We start from the raw sequence: 16543 nt of genomic DNA on the forward strand, positions 1-16543 counted from the left end.
TATATATTGGCTGTTGGCTATATCTCTTTGCATGTTTTGAGTGTTGGTTTTAGAGATTACAATGTATATACCTATTATTCAGAGACTACTGAGAGTTAATAATATACTGTTTCATGTAAAATGTTGAAATCTTGCACTATATAGCTCTTTATCCACCAGTCCTGAAGTTTGTTATAGTTGTTCATATTTATCACATTTATACACATTGAAAACCTTACCACTGAATGTTATAATATTTGCTTGAAATAGCTGTATGCATTTTAAAACTTAAAGAAAAATAAATCTATATTTTTTGGTTGTTCTTCAACTGAAACCATCTTTATTTCACCTTTATTTCAGAAAGGTTTTTCCACCAGATCTGTAATTTTGTGTTGATAGGTGTTGTTGTTCTGTGCCTTCAAGATGCTGTTTCACTGTCTGCGTGTTTTGTGATGAGAAATCCATGGTCATTAAAATAATTGCTCTCCAATATAATGTACAATGTCTTGCTTCCTTTTCTAGCTGCAATATATACACATATACATAAAGACTGGATGACCAATCTTAGGTATGGCATTTGCCTTTTGCTAATCTATAATTGAAGTTCAATAAAATGCACATACTTGAAGTATATATATATATATATATATATATATATATATATATATTCTCTAGCCAATGTTATATATATGTTATTTTGCACATATTATATATATTATTATATAATTTTTGCTTGTCAATTGTTCAGTTATGATGTGTTTAGGTGCAATTTTCTTTGGTTTTATCCTGTTCAGAGTTTGCCAAGATTCTTGAATTTTTATATTTATGTTCTTCATCAAATTTGGCAAGTTTTTGGCGATTCCCTTTTCAAGCATGTTTTCTGCTCTAATCTCTTTATCCTCTCCTTCTGGGGCTCTACTGACGTATATTTTAGACTTTTTGATATTGTTGCACAGGTCTTCAGGGTTGTGTCCATTTTTATTTCAATTTTTTTTCCTTGTTCTGAAGTTCTGATCAGGGTTTCTTGACTTTGGCACTATTAACATTTTAGGTCAAATAACTTTTTATTGTGGGAGGAGGCTGTCCTCCCTAATTGTCAGACTTCCTAGAAATATGCCTAGCTTCCACCCACTAGGTGCCACTAGTACTCTACCCCCCAAATTGTGGCAACCAAAAGTGTGCCCAGATTTAAGGAATGTCTCCTTCGGGGAGGAAGAGTCATCCTTCATTGGTAATCATTGAGTTAGATAATTTCTACTGATCTGTTTTCAAGTTCACTTACTCTTTCACTGTCCTCTTCATTTTGCTATTGAGCCCTTACTGTGGGATTTTATTTCATGTATTGTATTTTCCAGTCCTAAAATTCCCATTTGCTTCTTTTTGTCATTTCTATTTCTTTGTTGAGAATGCCCATTTTATCATTCATTTCAAATGTGCTTCCTTTTACTTCAGGGAATACAGTTTAAAAAGTTGCTTTCACTTCTTTGTCTACTGGTTCCAGCATCTTAGTCATCTTGACATTTGCAGTTGTAGATTATCTTTCACTTAGATATTGGTCAATGTTTCTGGTTCTTTGTATGCTGAATAATTTTGGAATGCATCTTTTTTCACCCTTTTTTTAAATTTAAATTTTAGTTAGTTAACATACAGTGCAATATTGCTTTCAGGAGTAGAATTCAGTGATTCATCACTTACATACAACACCCAGTGTTCATCACAAGTGCTCTCCTTAAATACCCATCACCCATTTAGCCTACTCCCCACCTCCCTCCCTCCATCAACCCCTTGTGCTCTAACCTTAAGAGTCTCTTGTGGTTTGTTTCCCTCTCTTCTCTTCCCCTCCTCCCATATGTTCGTCTGTTTGTTTCTTAAATTCCACATATGAGTGAAATCATATGGTATTTATCTTTCTCTGATGGACTTATTTCACTTAGCATAATGCATTCTAGCTCCATCCATGTCATTGCAAATGACAAGATTTCATTCTTTTTTTATGGCTGAGTAATATTCCATTGTGTGTGTGTGTGTGTGTGTGTGTGTGTGTGTGTGTATACATATGTATATATATATACCACGTCTTCTTTATCCACTCCTTAGAGGATAGACATTTGGGCTGTCTCCAGAATTTGGTTATTGTTGGTAGTGCTGCTATAAATATTTGGGTGCATGTGAACCCTCCCCCCAGAAAATCAACATTTTTGTATCCTTTGGATAAATTCCTAGTAGTGCAATTGCTGGGTCATAGGGTAGTTCTATTTTTAATTTTTTGAGGAACCTCCATACTGTTCTTCAGAATGGCTATACCAGTTTGTGTTCCCACCAACAGTGCAAAAGTGTTCCTCTTTCTCCATATCCTAGCCAACATCTGCTCTCTCCTGAGCTGTTCATTTTAGCCATCTGACAGATATGAAGTGATGTCTCACGGTGGTTTTGGTTTCTATTTCTCTGATGACTAGTGATGTTGAGCATCTTTTCATGTATCTGTTAGCCAGTTGGATGTCTTCTTTGGAAACGTGTCTATTCATGTCTTTGACCCATTTAACTGGGTTATTGTTTATTGGGTGTTAAGTTTCATAAATTCTTTATAGATTTTGGATACTAACCCTTTATCAGATATGTTGTTTGCAAATATCTTCTTCCATTCTGTAGGTTTTTAGTTTTGTTGATTGTTTCCTTTGCTGTGCAGAAGGTTTTTATCTTGATGAGGTCCCAGTAGTTCACGTTTGTTTTTGTTTCCCTTGCCTTTGGCAATGTGTCTAGTAAGAAGTTGCTGTGGCTGAGGTCAGAGAGATGCTGCCTGTGTTCTCCTCTAGGATTTTGATGGTTTCCTGTCTCACATTTAGGTCTTTCACCCATTTTGAATTTATTTTTGTGTGTAGTATAAGAAAGTGGTCTATTTCATTCTTCTGCATGTCGCCATTCAGTTTTCCCAACACCATATGTTGAAGAGACTGTCTTTTTTTCCCGTTGGATATTATTTCCTGCTTTGTTGAAGATGAGTTGACCATATAGTTGTGAGTCCATTTCTGGGTTTTCTATTGTGTTCCATTGATCTGCATGTTGATTTTTGTACCAATACCAATACCAAGCTGTCTTGGTGACTATAGCTTTGTAACATAATTGAAATCCCAAATCGTGATGCCTCCAGTTTTGTTCTTTTTCCAGGGTCGCTTGGGCCATTTGGGGTCTTTTGTGGTTCCATACAAATTTCAGGATTTTTTGTTCCAGCTCTGTGAAAAATGCTGGTGGTATTTTGATAAGGGTTGAATGCATCTTAAACATTTTAAATGTTGGGTTGTAACTTGAATTCCGAGTCTGATATATTTTTTAAAAAAACTGATTTTTCAGTGAAATTACTTGTTAGTCTACTTTTATATGACACCTCATTTCTAACAGACTCCAGGAAGAATACACCATCATAGGTTTGGGAAGGAAGAAATATATTGTGCAGAACTTTTCATACCTCAGAAAACAGAAGGAACACATAAACTAGTTCTTGGAGGGGCCTCCAGGGGACGATGCTGCACAAACTAGAGATCTTGTTGTCAACATCATCTGCTCACGCCCTCCCCCCTGCAGCTGGCTGAGCTCTTTGCAGACAGAGACAGGGACAAGAATCATCCGTCAGAAAGCTCCAGGCTCATCGCAGCAGCTTTTGCATTTTTATCTCAGCAAGGAACCTGTCCAACTTTACTTTCTCCACCCTTCTTATGTCCGAGGGCTTGGTTTCCTCAGCCAGTTTCCTGTCTGCTCAGGGGAGATTTTCCTGAGAAGAGCCCACTGCCTTTCTACTGCTCGGCCATGTTCCTGTTGCTTATCTCAACACTGGGGATATTTGCCCTGCGTGAGTAAAATTTCATATTAGTCTATAGTTGTACAGATTCGGCTGGAAATACTGACTTTTCATTGTGAAGTGTGCACTGCTTTCACTGATACAACACTGATTTTGCAGGCGACACCGGAGCCCAGTCAGTGACGCAGCCTGATGTCCATGTCACTGTCTCTGAAGGAGCCCCTCTGGAGCTGAGGTGCAACTATTCCTCAAGTGGAATTCCTTATCTCTTCTGGTACATGCAGCACCCCAACCAAGGACTCCAGTTTCTACTGAAGTACTTTTCAGGGGACACCCTGGTTAAAGGCATCAAAGGTTTTGAGGCTGAATTTAAGAACCATGAAACCACCTTCCACCTGAGGAAATCCCGAGCCCTTGGCAGCGATGCAGCCAAGTACTTCTGTGCTGTGCGTGACACAGTGTCTGGGACTGCAGGGGGAGCTGAACACAAACCACCATGGTAGGGGAGTTTTTGGAGACTGACGGTCTCTTCCTGTGGTATTATCAGAGATCTCTTGCTGTATGATGCCAAATGAGGCAAATAGAGCTGAGCAGACTCAGATATTTCTATATAATTCTACAACTCCATGTCTGATAAACTTAATTTAGCAGGTTTTTGGTCTTTGTAGAAACTACATGATAATAAATAGTATTACAGAATGATGGAGAAGATAGTGTTCTGATCATACAATACCAAGATGCTCAAAGACTAGCCTTGAGGTTGACCTCAAGGTTAACTATATGAGTTTTCATTTATCATTTCTTCTGTCAGCCAACCCAGAAAACAAAACATGAACTCCTCATGTTCTTTCCCAGAAAAGTTTGCCTGCTTGTTTCTCTATTCATTCACAGATCATTTTCTTGGAATTTGACCCCTCAACTTCTTCCCCCCACCCCCCACCCCACAGATCTCACTGTGCTGGTCAGAATGTGTCAGAATATTTTGCGTGTCAGTTCCTCATTTAAAAGGGATTCTGGAAAATTATTGGTCAGTTTTTGGAGATTGATTAGAATTGTGAAAGGTTTAGAAAACTGTCATGGTCATGTTAACTTTGGGAACTATTTAAAATAGTGCAGGAAGCTGAAGATTTTAGCCCATCAGTGTTTACCCAAAGATTTTGTCTCACTTGTAAAAGTAGCCTCCTATTCATTTGGTTATTTATTTATTTATTTACTTATTTATTTAATTTTATTTATTTATTCATTTATTTATTTTATTTTTAATTTTTTAATGTTTATTTTTGAGACAGAGAGAGACAGAGCACAAGAGAGGGAGGGCAGAGAGAGAGGGAGTCACAGAATCTGAAACAGGCTCCAGGCTCTGAGCTGTCAGCACAGAACCTGATGTGGGACTCAAACCAACGAACCGTGAGATCATGACTGTTAGGATGTCCTTGGAACCACAGTAGAGGGGACGGCCATCTTGCCAGGGCAACCCAATGAAAAGCCCCGAGCAGCGCGCCAGAATGAATTGGAGGTCAACCAATCACCGAGCGACAGCACGACCTGACGCGAAAAAGGCCCACCTGGACCTAAACCCGGAACCGCTGCAGCTTAAAAACCCCACCCCACCACACCTGGGGGCAACTTCCCTGACTCCTCTCTCTCTCTCTCTCTCTCTGAGTCACGGAACCTCGTCCGAGAGCTTAGTTCCCAAATAAAGCCTTTGACTGCTAAAATTTTTTAGCCTCTGACTCCTATCTTTACCCTGCCTTACGCCTGACTCTAACAATGACCTGAGCCGAACTCAGACACTCAACTGCCTGAGCCATCCAGGTGCCCCTATTTTTATTTTTGAAAGAGAGAGAGCACGAGCAGGGAAGGTGCTGAGAGAGAGGGAGAGAATGAATCTTAAGTAGGCTCTGCACTGTCAGCGTGGAGCCAGACATGGGGCTACATTCTGTGAACTGTGAGATCATGACTTGAGTGGAAAACAAGAGTTGGATGCTCTACCAACTGAGCCACCCAGACACCTCAACTTTGTAAGTTAAATTCTACAAATTTACAACCAGAACGGTGTGGATATAATCTCTTTTGCTGTGTCCAGCAATGGACCTTTTTTTTTTCTCAATGCTTTCAGCCTGTTCTTGTTTGATTTCATTGTTGGAATATGAGAAAGTGATTCTTTTTTTAAAATTTTAATTAATTCCTTTTTAATTCTTTTTTAATGTTTATTTTTGAGAGAGAGAGACAGAGTGAGAGCAGGGGAGGGGCAGAGAGAGAGGGAGACAGAGAATCCGAAGCAGACTCCAGGCTCTGAGCTATCAGCACAGATCCCAATGCAAAGCTTGAACTCATGATCTGTGAGATCATGACCTGAGCTGAAGTCGAACACTTAACTGACTAAAGCCACCCAGGCACCCCTACAGATTGATTCTTACATGTTAACATCATTCTAATTAATTATGTAGTAAATTTAGCAATGCCAACTCTGCTAGAAATATTGATAAGAATTGCAGAGAAGATAGGGGTCGCTGGACCCAGGATAAACTTATAACTCAGTATAAGCCTGTTTTGTGTAGGATGGAAAGAGTTGTGTAAGAAGGTTTTATGGTCCTTGTGTTCTTGAAGTCTTGGAGATAACAAATACTCTGCAGAGAGGGGAGAAGGAGAAAGAGGGAGCTTTCAGACTGCTTCTTGGCTTACTCTGTCATGTAGAGAAAGATAAGTGCCCAGGAGCCCTCAAAATATAGACAGACTAAGTAGATGGTCACCACGGATACATCAGGAGATCAACAGTAATTTTTAGGACTTGGTGATATGGTTATATGTAATAAATGTGTTTGAGTGATTGCTTGAAGTCATAAGGAATGTAAATGGAGGTGTTAGAGACAAAATCTGGAATAAAAAAAGTGTATTCATTTAATGTCCTTCTTCTCTCTGTCCCTTTTTATTTTTGGACCGTAATCTCTCCTACCTCTATTTTCAGGTGACTCGCTGTTATCAGCTCAACTACATTTCCCAAAGGGACTGTGGTGGGCACATTATGCAGATTAGTAGGAGAAGAATTACCAATTTCTTTTGATTCTGAATTCAAGCTGAGTTTGAAAAAAAAAAATAGGTTTCACACCAAGGACCCTGAGCAGTTGGGAGATCATACCCCCACCTCCCCAACCCTAATTCTGCCTGAAAAATCAAAGCCTGCCTCCCTCCCTCCCTCCCTCCTTCCCTTTTTCCCTTTTATTAATAGTTTGTTATTTATTTATGAGTGTATATGATAGTTATGAGGAACTTTCTACAATAAAGAATTATATTAAGAATAAAGTGGGAATGCTGAGGTATTTTAGCAATCAAGCTAATAATTCTGACTTTTCATGTAATTAGCTAGTCTTACCACATACCTCACCACCCAGAAGTGGCTAACCTAATTGAAAGACAGAATATATTACTGAAGACTGGGTTACAATGCCAGTTGGGAGATACACCCTGACTGATGAGACTTTGTTAGTAGAAATTAACATGTGTTTCAAATCAGAGAAGTTTGTGTTACTTTATGTGTTGCTGTCTTTCACATAGCCAGAATCCATGGGTCCTGGAATCAAAAGGTAGTTGTGGGAGTGGCTTTTGTCACTATTGCAGCTAACAACCCACTATCAGACTTTGATATTCCCATCTTGGCAAGTTTATGCTATGTATATTTGGAGAACTTAGTCTTAACAGACAAATTCTTCTGCCAGGAGACAAAAAAATTGCTCTACTCAATGGATGATAAAAGTAACTTCTGGACATTTTGAGCTCAGTCATTGAACCAACATGAAGAAAAGTATCTCTTGGCTGAAGTGGTTTGTCCTGATTAAGAAGATATTGGGTTGCTTCTACACAACGGAAGCAAGAAAAACTATGTTTGAAGCCTCTTAGTAATTTCATGCCCATGGTAAAGCCTAATGGAAAACTACAGCCACCCAAACCAAATTGGCTGAGGTGGGGGAAATATAGAGTAGAGATTCATGAAAGAAGCCACAGATATCAATTATAGCCTTGTAACTAATTACAGAAGCAAAGTTCTAGTACTTTGAAAAATGGAAGTATAATTAACATGTTAGATTAGTTTCATATGTACAACATATGTTTTCAACAATTCTATACGTCATTCAAAGCTCACCATGTGAAGTGTAGTCAAAGTCATAGTATTTTCCATATTTTGTATTTGCTTGTTGTCTATGTAGGCTTATTTGTATGTGTGAAACCTTTCCTTCTACTCTCCTTCTCACTTTCAATTTATATACAAGTTATTGGAAATTAACTTTACATTTTAGCGTATCGGTAACAGAATATTTTAGAGGGGCTCTAAATCTGAAGAGTTATTAATATCATCAGTGGTGGCACAATTGTAACCAGGCATCTCATTTTGAGGAAGGGGTGAGAAATTATCACTTGCTAAGAAGGATAGCAGTATCTTGAAGGAGGTAAAAATATTGAGTTGTTTTCTTGTTATATGTGTTTCAAATATGTGTAGAAGGTTACATATACAAGCTGAGTAGTCAAAAGGGTGAGATCGATTTATTGACTCTCAGCTTCAATTCATCTTTTGCTTGCTCTTAAAAATAGAGTTGGGCCCTTCAAATATTTTCTTTGCCAGTTGGCACAACGTTAGATTTTTTCAGTAGAGAGTGCAGGGAGAGAGATTTGCCTCCTGGTCTGTGTTCCCTCTGGCAAGCTCCTGCAGCCTGGGGGAGTCTCCAGGGACCAGCCCATGCCAGCACCCGCACCAGCTTCCTGCAGGGAAGTCAGTGTTCATCAGCACCCAGGGGATAGCAGCTTCCCTTAGCACCCCCATTTTTAGATGGGTTTGTAGAAGAGTGCCTCCCATAAGACATGTTCTTGTGAACATCTTTTCCCAGCATTCCAAAGAATGGCTTTCTGGCATGTCCTAAAGGGTAGATATCCAGCAAGTTCCACTGTTACAGCACCATAATGACTTCTCTGCCATCCAGTGAGCCACAAGTGTGTCTTCTCCAAAGTTTGAGTCTCAGCCCTGGAGTGGATGGGAACCTCTTCCTGCATATTGTATCCCTGAGCAGTGGCTACACTTTACATCCCCTATTCCTGTAGGAGTCCTCTTTCCTTCCTACTAGCCATTCCCTTTTTACTCCAATATTCCGTTGTAGTTAATAATTCTTTTAGGTTTCCCCTAGTCAATTTATTGTGCAGTTTCTCTCTCCTGAATGGACCACTTTTGTTCATTCACCAGGACACTCAAGCAGCTGGAGAGCATCCCCCATTTTCTCTTCCCCAACTCTGCCTGAGATGTCAAAGCAGATTCGACTTCTTTATTGTTTTATATGATTATTATATAAATATGAGAAACCTTCCATGATAAAGGATTATATAAAGAGGAATTTGGAAATACCATATGAGTTATGTGAGTTATCAGTGAACGTAATTTCAGTTTTTCACATTTTGTCCATATTTGACACAAAATTTCATTATACCACAGAAGTGAATTCTAATCAACTTTTTTTTTTTTTCAACGTTTTTATTTTTTTATTTTTTTTATTTTTGGGACAGAGAGAGACAGAGCATGAACGGGGGAGGGGCAGAGAGAGAGGGAGACACAGAATCGGAAACAGGCTCCAGGCTCTGAGCCATCAGCCCAGAGCCCAACGCGGGGCTCGAACTCACGGACCGCGAGATCGTGACCTGGCTGAAGTCGGACGCTTAACCGACTGCGCCACCCAGGCGCCCCTCTAATCAACTTTTGACAACGTTTTACTTTAGCTTAAAACACAAATGGGTATTCATTCACTAATGAGAATGTGTCTGCAGCTTGTAATTCCAAATCACCTTCTTCTGTGTAATTTCCTTATTATATCCTTATTTCTGATTTTTTTCTGTCTTTAAAATAGGATGGGAAGGCAAAGATAGTTTTAAAACAGTCTGAAGACAGAATACTCCATTTCCCTGAGCAGGATTTCATGTGTCCCTTTCCAGTCACCCCCCCTCCTGAAGACAATGATTACTATTGGTATCACCATAGATTAATTTACCTGTTTAGAACTTTAAATCAGGGAAATCATATGGTAGGGACTCTTTTATACCTGGTTTCTTTCATTAAACATGATTCACCCATGTTCTTGTGTGTATCAGTCATAGTCATTCTATACTTTCTACTCTGAGTATCCTATTATATGAATATATCACAATTGGTTTATCCATTCAACTGTATCCACCACTGGCTGGACACAAGATCTATTAAGGGTGAAATCTTTAATTCCATTCATAAAGTTTCAAGGAACAGACTACCCTCACATTTTATATTCTGTTGGTGAAAGAGTAGGATGTGTCTCTAAAATATTTTAGCCAATGGAGCACCTGGGTGGCTCAGTCGGTTAAGCATCAGCTTTGGCTCAGGTCATGATCTTGTGGTCTGTGGGTTTGGGTCAGGCTCTGTGCTGACAGCTCAGAGCCTGGAGCCTGCTTTGGATTCTGTGTCCCTGTCCCCCTCTCTGCCAGCCCCCATTCGTGCTCTGACTCACTCTGTCTCTCAAAAATAAATAAATGTTAAAAAATTAAAAAAAATATTCTAGCCAAAACATATATCTTACATACCTTTATTTAAAGACCCATGTCTGGGCACCTGGCAGGTTCAGTTGGTGGAGTATGCAACTCTTGATTGTGGGGCTGTAAGTTCAAGGCCTGTGTTAGGTGTACAGATTACTTAAAATAAAGACCCATGTCTAACATTCATTTTGGTATTTAATATGCCACTACTTTTGCCAATAAAAACCTAATATCCATCATGCTCTGTTATTTAGCAATGTTTCAGGTATTGCTCAAGACATGGATAGCTGAATCGTAGTTTCCTGTGCCATGGCTTTCCATCACAATGCAAGCTGATACCCCCTCTGCAAATTGTTTTCTTGATGAGGGCCATTGCCTCTCCGTAGAGTTGAAGCTTAATTTAAGTGGCACACATATATGATATCTTATTGTCTGTGTTGAAAAAGTTTTAAGGTAAATGGTACGTCCTAACACTTTGATATACATTTGACCCTTAAGCAACGTGGGGAAGAAGGGAGTGTGTGGCCGCCGTCCCCGTGCACAGCATCCCTGCCCTTCCCTCTGCCTGGAGTCATTTTCATTTACTAGCCTCATGGCTTATTCCTTCACTTTTCCTAGTTTCAGCACCTTGAGAAACATGTGAATAAAGAAGAATGCTCAGAAGGGCTTATTGTTGTATTATATTTCATAATAAAAAAGTCAACATCTTAACACTTCATCAATAGAAGAAGGGATGTATAAATGGTGGTATATTTATAACATGGAAAACAATGCGACAGAAGGATGTATGTGTGTTAACATAATAAGACATCCAAGATTTATTATTGAGTTTAGTTTCCTTCTTTCTTTTTGAAAAAAATGTTTATTTATTTTTGAGAGAGTGCAAGTGGGAGAGGGGCAGAGGATCTGAAGTGGGCTCTGCACTGATAACAGTGAGCCCAAGGTGGGGCTTGAACTCATGAATTGAAGATCATGACTTGAGCCGAAGCTGAATGCTCTACCAACTGAGACACCCAGGTACCCAAGGTCCTTTCTGTTTATTTTTTATTTATTTTTTATTTTTATTTTTTTAAATTTTTAAAAAATGTTTTATTTATTTTTGAGACAGAGAGAGACAGGGCATGAACAGGGGAGGGGCAGAGAGGAGGGAGACACAGAATCCGAAGCAGGCTCCAGGCTCCAAGTTGTCAGCACAGAGCCTGACGCGGGACTTGAACTCACAGACCGCGAGATCCTGACCTGAGCCGAAGTTGGATGCTTAACTGACTGAGCCACCCAGGCGCCCCAGTTCTTTCTGTTTTTAAGAGAGAGCAAGAAAGTGGGGGAGAAGGGCAGAGTGTGTGTGTGAGAGAGAAAGTCATAGGCAGACTCCATGCTCAGCATGGAGCCTGAAATGGGGATGGGTCCTAAGACCTGAGCTGAAATAGAGTTGGATGCTCAATCGACTGAGCCATCCAGACACCCCATTATTGAGGTTATAAAGTAAGTTATAGAAAGATATGCACAATATATGTCATTTTGTATTAAAAGCCTGTAAATAAAACTACACTTATATTTTCTGTGGATTCATGTATTGGTACATGTGTGTAAATCTACAGTAAAACACCTGGAAGCATCAAGTCAAATTGGTGAATAATAAAAAGGTAAGAATTGAGAGTCGTAGTCAAAGGGGATTTTAGTCTTTATGTAGTGTTTCATTCCTGTAGTAATTCACATATCCATGAAATCTCTTTTTTGAGAGAGGGAGAGGGTGCAAGTGAGCTGGGGGCAGAAAGAGAGAGAGACAGAGAGACAGAGGGAGAGAGAGAGGAGGGAGACAGAGAGGGAGAGAGAAGCAGAGCCTGCTCAAAGTGGGACAAATGCTACCTGATGCGGAGCTGGAACTCAGAAACTGTGAGATCACGACCTGAGCCAAAGTCCGATGCTTAATGACTGAGCCACCCAGGTGCCCATGAATTCTTGTCCTTAATATTAATAACAATAAGGTAACAACTAATAACCTATAAAGGTTTATATTTTCCTCCGTTCCTCTCATCAAAAAGGAGGAAAATAGAGAAAAATTGCCTTCTTCATAAACTTTGTCCAACCACCCCACACGTAAGTATTTCTTTTTAGTTCATACTCCTCTTAGGGTCCTATTCTTTGACTCTACTCTAGTTATGTGTATTTTGTCTTCCCCAGTAGATTGGAATCTACTGTCTCATCCCTTTTACATATTCCTAACACCTGGTGAATTCCCTCATTTATGGTAAAACTTCAGCAAATGTTTATGCAACTCTTTTGAGCCATGTAAAACAAATCAAATAACAGAAGATGAGAATTGCCAAATTATTTTATGACATTGACCTCCATTAAATTCCATTTTAAAAGTAGGATTTGGTTCACTTTTAACAGCCACTCAGTCTAAGCAGTTACTTTGTTTTCTGATCATCTGCTTCATCAGGAAGCATAGAATGAATGGGGCTGGAGGTGGGTGCCTGCTGAATTGCGTGGTCTGAAGTGGTCTTTGTGGACTGTATTGGGCCACTAGGGGGCACTCTAGGCTTTACAAAAAAAAAAAACAAGATTTTTTTTTTTTTTTTCTGATGGTAGGAGAAGAGACAAGAACAGAAAACATGTAAGTCAATCAAATTATAGATAGCAAAGGTGGGGAGGGGGAAGGGGTAAACGTGCTTGTGTAAAGTTGACCTCAGGTGTTCAGTTCTGCTATTCCATATAAACTTCAAGAGGTTGTAGGCTATATCTCTATACACCACTGTGGGGGTGATTCTCTGAGCACAGTATGGAAATAATATTTCTGGGCACGCATGAGGTAGCTCAACAGAAAATGTCCCATGATGTGTTTACAATTTTCAAATTGTTTTGAGTAAAATCCTCCCAAACCACTGACTTAGAAATTATTTCTGTATTATACCTTTTCATATATCTTGGCTGGGAATGGAAGGAAGAAGAATGGAGAGAAGAAAACAGAATAAAAATAAGGAGAAAAATCAAAGGAAAGTGAGATGACAGAATTTACTCTGACCAGTACTGTGTGGCCTGCCCAGAATCAGCTTTGTGGGTGAGCAAGGTGCCCATGAGTTGCACAGGAGAGGTAGAGAGGTGGAAATTAAATCAGGGTAGACATTATGCAGACATCCTATTTTTTACCAACCAAATTCTGGCTGGAATCATTGTCTTTTTTAAAAAAAGGTTATTTATTTGTTTTGAGAGAGAGAGAGAGGGAGAGGAAACAGGACAGGGGCAGAGGAAGAGGGGGAGAAAGAATCCCAACCAAGCAGGCTCCACGCTCAGTGAGAAGCCCCACATTGGTCTTGAACTCACAAATCATGAGATCATGACCTGACTCAAAATCAAGAGTCACATGCTTAACCAACTGATCCACCCAGGTGCCCCTTGGAATCATTTTCCGTGGAGGTGGTGACTATATGTATTGGATTCTAGATCTCTCTGATTTCAAGAAATTGTATTTGCTTCTGCAATACAAAATGCATGCTATCAGGGGCGCCTGGGTTGCTTGGTCGGTTAAGCGTCCGACTTCAGCTCAGGTCATGATCTCACGGTCTGTGAGTTCGAGCCCCGCGTCGGGCTCTGTGCTGACAGCTCAGAGCCTGGAGCCTGTTTCAGATTCTGTGTCTCCCTCTCTCTCTGCCCCTCCCCTGTTCATGCTCTGTCTCTCTCTGTCTCAAAAATAAATAAACGTTAAAAAAACAAAACAAAATGCATGCTATCAGCTAGTTTTCCTTTGTCAGAATTTTCTTATAACTGAATTCTCACATTGTCCAACTATGCAATTTGGGAAATGGGGTCACTCTTCTCTATAATTTCCAAGGTTCTGTGTAACTCACTGAGACACTGACTCTTCTAGAAATATCATTCACCTTTCCTCAGTCACTAACCTACAAATTTCTCACATAACATGTTTTAAGAAAAAAAAAAGCCCTTATGAGTGCATATATTGGAAATACCGTCCCTTCCTCCCTGCACCGTTGGCAAGCACAGTTTTGGACAGATTACTCTGCAGTCTCCCTGGGCCGCTGTGGGTGGAGTCTCAGTCCTGGGACTGACAGGGTTCAGGTGTGATGGGTGCTCAGTGATTCTGGAGGGACGTGGTGACTGTTGACAACACAACTTCTCTGGACCCAAGACTCTACACTCTTCAGAGTAGGGGTGAAAGCACGTCAGCGACCAGACAAGGAGTCATGAAGAGACAGCGGGGAGCCCTGCTGGGGCTTCTGTGGATGCAGGTTTGCTGTGAGTGGGGGCATCCCAGATGGGGGCGGGGGAGGTTCACAGCCCGCAGTGGAGGGGGAGCTGCACAGAGCTCCTGCAGGGTCTACACCCTCAGCGGGTGTTCCCGGGAATACTTTATGGGTTTGAAAACTGCCTCAGTGGCTCTGCAGTGACTTCTTTTGTGTTTGGTTTTGTCTTTCCAAGCAGGGGTGAGAGGGATGGACGTGGAGCAGACACCTGCAGCCCTGAGCCTCCAGGAGGGAGCCAGCTCTACCCTGAGGTGCAATTTTTCCAGCTCGGTGAACAACGTGCAGTGGTTCCGACAGAACCCCGGGGGCGGCGGCCTCACCCGGCTGTTTTACATAGTTTCAGGGATGAAGCAGGATGGGAGGTTGAACTGCACGGTGAACACTAAGGACCGGCACAGCAGCCTGCACATCAGGGCCTCCCAGCAGGAAGACTCAGCCACCTATCTGTGTGCTGTGGAGGCACAGTGCTCCCTGCTGCTCTGCAGCCTGTCCCCAAACTGCAGCTGGGCTCCCAGCCCAGGCTCCTCCACCAGGAAGCCTTCCTTGTGCAGCCGCATTTGCACAGCGTGCTTGGGACCATCTGGGGCATTGCAGGCTCAAAGCTGGTGACGGTAAACCTTGCCAATAAATTGTTCCAAAATGAAAGTGTGTATGTGCACATTGCATAAAGCATATTGGAGGGATGTTAGTTCTTAAAATGTTTAGAATCTCTGGTTTTGGAACTTGCTGCCACATGGGAAAGCAAAGATCCGTAGGCTTTGAAATAGAAATTTAAGATAAAGAGAGCTTCAATGGAGAAGACTAATATTTTCATATGAAGTTTGAACTTATCCAATGAACCCATTATTAACACAGAAGATAATTTGAAATTAATTTTTCTTGTAACTTAAGATGTAGTAAGATGCATAGACCAGCATTCTGAATTATATACAAATCATGAAGTCATTTTTTAGTTTCATATACACCTTTCAAAAGTTACAGAAAACGTTAGAGAAAACAATAAAATGCTGCTGTGTAAATTTACATTTAAAATTAAATTCAGATTTACATGAAACTGAATGGTATTCAGAGTTAAATCATATATAGAGAAATTTTTCCCCTAGAAGCATCAGCTCTAGATTTACGTTATTTATATTTCAACTAATTTATCATATATCTATGCTTTTTTGTCATAGCATGTAAAATACTTTTTAAGGTCTGTAATATCAGTTGCAAGGACAGAAATATTCTTCTCAAAATTAAAAATTATCAGAAATTCTGTCTGTAGCATTACAGTTACCAACAATGATACTGCTTTCAATTATATTGATTAAAGTGAAGTTAATAAGAGTATAAATTTTGAGAACCTAATAAATTAATTTGGAGTAAAGCAAGGCAGAAAAATATTATTATTGTCAAGATATTACACTACCAAAGTATTCTTCTATTTTTAGTGTTTGATATATTTAATAGTTTTGATATATTTATTATATTAACCTATTTTAATAGATTAATATACATTGGATTCTTTTTTTAATGTTTATATTGAGAGAGAGTGAATGGGAGATGGATAAAAGGATAGACAGAGAGAGAGAGAAAGAATGAGAGAGAATCCCAGGCAGGCTCCACGCTCAATTTTGAGCCTAACTTGGGGCTCAATCTCACCACTGTGAGATCATGACTTGAGCCAAAATCAAGAGACAGAGGCTTAACCAACTGAGCCACCCAGGCTCCCCATGCATTTGATTCTTAAGAAATAGAAATATTTTTGGTTTTTTGGGTATCTTACAATACACTTTCATACATTTTATATTATAAAAGACAAAATAACTTTATAGCAATACGTAGCTACCATTTACTGTGTTTTTAAATATCAATTAAGAGTAGTTTCATTGGGGAAGAAAAAGTATTGGGATACCATCCCACTACACAGATCCACTTCCAAGATGTGAAGATAATCCTGCAATTTACTTTATATAACTGAAAATAT

At 39.9% G+C, this 16543-nt stretch overlaps 2 gene segments (V, D, J or C); both read left to right on the top strand.

Moving 5' to 3' along the window:
* LOC131516894 (T cell receptor alpha variable 4-like) overlaps window positions 1-14886 on the top strand; it is a 51490-nt gene extending 36604 nt beyond the window's left edge. The window contains exon 4 of the V gene segment in view: window positions 14753-14886.
* On the top strand, window positions 3559-4489 carry LOC131516896 (T cell receptor alpha variable 8-3-like). The segment is given in 2 exon segments: window positions 3559-3823; window positions 3932-4489. Coding segments are annotated over 2 exon segments (387 nt in total).
* Window positions 14887-16543: the final 1657 nt, after the last annotated feature.

This window comes from Neofelis nebulosa, chromosome 7 (assembly GCF_028018385.1).
Source record: "Neofelis nebulosa isolate mNeoNeb1 chromosome 7, mNeoNeb1.pri, whole genome shotgun sequence".
NCBI classification, from domain to species: domain Eukaryota; kingdom Metazoa; phylum Chordata; class Mammalia; order Carnivora; family Felidae; genus Neofelis; species Neofelis nebulosa.